A 2,811-nucleotide genomic window follows, 5' to 3' on the forward strand; every position below is an offset into this window, starting at 1 on the left:
CAGCTACTTGGGAGGCTGAGGCAAGAGAATTGCTTAAGCCCAAGAGTTTGAGGTTGTTGTGAGCTGTGACGCCACAGCACTCTATGAAGGGCGACATAGTGAGACTCTGTCTCAGCAACAACAACAACAACAACAAAAAAAAAATAGAAAAATTAGCTGAGTGTGGTGGTGCACATCTGTAGTCCCAGTTACTTAGGAAGCTGAGGCAGGAGGATCTGTTGAGCCTGGGAGTTTAAGGTTACAGTAAGCTATGAGATGCCACTGCATTCTAGCCCAGGTGACAGAGCAAGACCCTGTCTCAAACAAACAAACAAACAAACAAACAAAACATCCCAAACCCCCCAAACTATGAAAACTAACAAAGAAAACCACATGCAGGTGAGGCCACCAGATTTGCCTGGCACAGTCCCAGTTCACACCTACTGTTTTGACATTTAAACCCTCAGCTACTCAAACAAATGATATGTGCATTTTGGTCCCTGGTTTTCAACTATTGGTTTTCTGTTTCAAACTTTGCTGCTCTTCTGTCCTCTAATTTTCAGTACCCGTATGTCTGCCCTTTTTAGAAGTTCCAGCGTGAGCTAAGCACCAAGTGGGTGTTGAATACAGTGAGTACAGGGGCTCATGTGCTTCTTGGGAAGATTCTCCAAAACCACATGTTGGACCTCCGCATTAGCAACTCCAAGCTCTTCTGGCGGGCACTGGCCATGCTGCAGGTAGGAACATGGTGGGGCAGGGCTGGGTAGGGGCTGGTCTTGGGGCCTGGGCTGCATAGGAGGATGTTTTGGTGAGGCGTGGAGATGTGTAGGGGCATAGGCTGCCCTCTCTCCTTCAGTTGGGTCCACTCTTACCTCTAAGGCAGTGGTTTTCAACCTTCCTAATGCCTCGACCCTCTAATACAGTTCCTCATGTTGTGGTGACCCCCCGCCCGCCATAAAATTATTTTCCTTGCTACTTCATAACTAATTTTGCTACTGTTATGAATCGTAATGTAAATATCTGATATGCAGGATGTATTTTCATTGTTACAAAGGGGTCGCAACCCCCAGGTTGAGAACCGCTGCTGTAAGGGGTATGTGTGCATAAATGGGCATATGTTTGTGAAACTGTAACTGTTAGGCAAGATTTTTAGTTATAAACGTGACAGAAACCTAGTTCATGCTGATTTAAGCTAAACAAGGCAAATTAAAACTCATATAACTGAGTAGTCCTAGGGCAGGTGGATCCAGATACTCTTAACAATGTGCTCCAGAACCTTCAGCCTCAGATCTGTTTTTTATCCATGTTGCTTTTGTTCCCAGGCAGGTTTTCTCCATTCGGTGGCAAACTGGCCACCAATAGTGTCAGCCTCACATCCTAATGTAGCAACTCTACTGGGAAAAGAGTTTGTCCTTGTGTTTTTTCTTCTTCTTTTTAAAAAAATTTAACTGATTTGTTAAGAAATGTCTGTGTGGGGGCGGTGCCTGTGACTCAGTGGGATTGAGGGTGGCAGGTTCAAACCTGGCTTGGGCCAAACTGCAACAAAAAACAGCTGGGTGTTGTGACGGGCACCTGTAACCCCAGCTACTTGGAGGCTAAGGCAAGAGAATCACCTTAAGCCCAGGAGTTGGAGATTGCAGTGAGCTGTGATGCCACAGCACTCTACCTAGGTCGATAAATGAGACTCTGTCTCTAAAAAAAAAAAGAAAGAAAGAAAAGGGAAAAAAAAGAGCTGTCTCTGCGATTTATGCATTTACCTAGGGGAAGGGCTTTGATTGGCTTGGCTTGGGTTGAGTGCATGTCCCTAAACCAATTATCATTCTCTTGGGGAAGAAGCGCTCTGCCCAGAACTGTGCACATGTCTTCCCTTCAAGATGATGGAGGAGGAGGGGGTGGGAGGTGAGCTTCAGTCAAGCCTCGTGGCCTGAGCATGAGGGAGCAGTTGTTCTCCAAAAGCAAATCAAGGTGCTGATTCCAGAAGGAGGAGGAATGGATGCTGAGCAGATAGCACAACAGATGGTCATGAAAGTGGGGTTGCCAGATTTAGCAAATAAAAATACAGGACATCCAGTTAAATTTGAATTTCAGATAAACAAAATTCATATATGTCCCAAATATTGCATGGGACATACTTTACCAAAAAAAAAAAATTCCATATTTATCTGAAATTTAAATTTAGGTTGGGTTTGATGGCTCATGCCCCTGTAATCCCAGCACTTTGGGAGGCTGAAGTGGGAGGATCGCTTGAGGCCAGGAGTTAGAGACCAGCCTGAACAACATAATGAGACACCCTCTCTAAAAAGAAAGTTAACTGCACGTCTTCTATTTTTATTATTTGCTGAATCTGGCAACTCTTTGTGAAAGGAATTAATCAATGAACATTTTAATGAGAATTCACCAGGTCCCTAAAACAACCCAGGGTCCTTAATGGAATCTAATAGAACTATAAAGAAGGTGGGATCAGTTTGCACAATAGCAAAACAAGTCTTCATGGGCTTGGCGCCTGTAGCACGGTTACGGCACCAGCCACATACACTGAGGCTGGTGGGTCCAGCCAGCAAGCTAAAACAACAGTGACAATTACAACAAAAATAGCCAGGCATTGTGTTGGGCGCCTGTAGTCCCAGCTACTTGGGAGGCTGAGGCAAGAGAATCACTTGAGCCTAAGAGTTAGAGGTTGCTATGAGCTGTGGCGCCATGGCACTCTACTGAGTGAGACTGAGTGAGACTCTGTCTTAAAAAAAAAAAAAAAAAAAAAAAAAAAAAAAAAAACAGGCTCGGCGCCTATAGCTCAAGCGGCTAAGGCGCCAGCGACGTACACCTAAGGTGGCG

General features: G+C 45.0%; 1 protein-coding gene across 1 annotated transcript in view; it reads left to right on the forward strand.

Annotated features, from left to right (window-relative positions):
• Positions 1-761, forward strand: part of GCKR (glucokinase regulator) — a 26,880-nt gene extending 26,119 nt beyond the window's left edge. Inside the window, exon 16 of the mRNA XM_023511820.1 lies at positions 567-761. Within this exon, the coding sequence (XP_023367588.1) occupies positions 567-746 (180 nt within the window). The 3' untranslated portion in view covers positions 747-761. The remainder of the gene's footprint in view (positions 1-566) is intronic.
• Positions 762-2,811: the final 2,050 nt, after the last annotated feature.

This window comes from Otolemur garnettii, unplaced genomic scaffold (genome assembly GCF_000181295.1).
Source record: "Otolemur garnettii isolate 467f Iridium unplaced genomic scaffold, OtoGar3 scaffold00022, whole genome shotgun sequence".
In the NCBI taxonomy this organism is placed as follows: domain Eukaryota; kingdom Metazoa; phylum Chordata; class Mammalia; order Primates; family Galagidae; genus Otolemur; species Otolemur garnettii.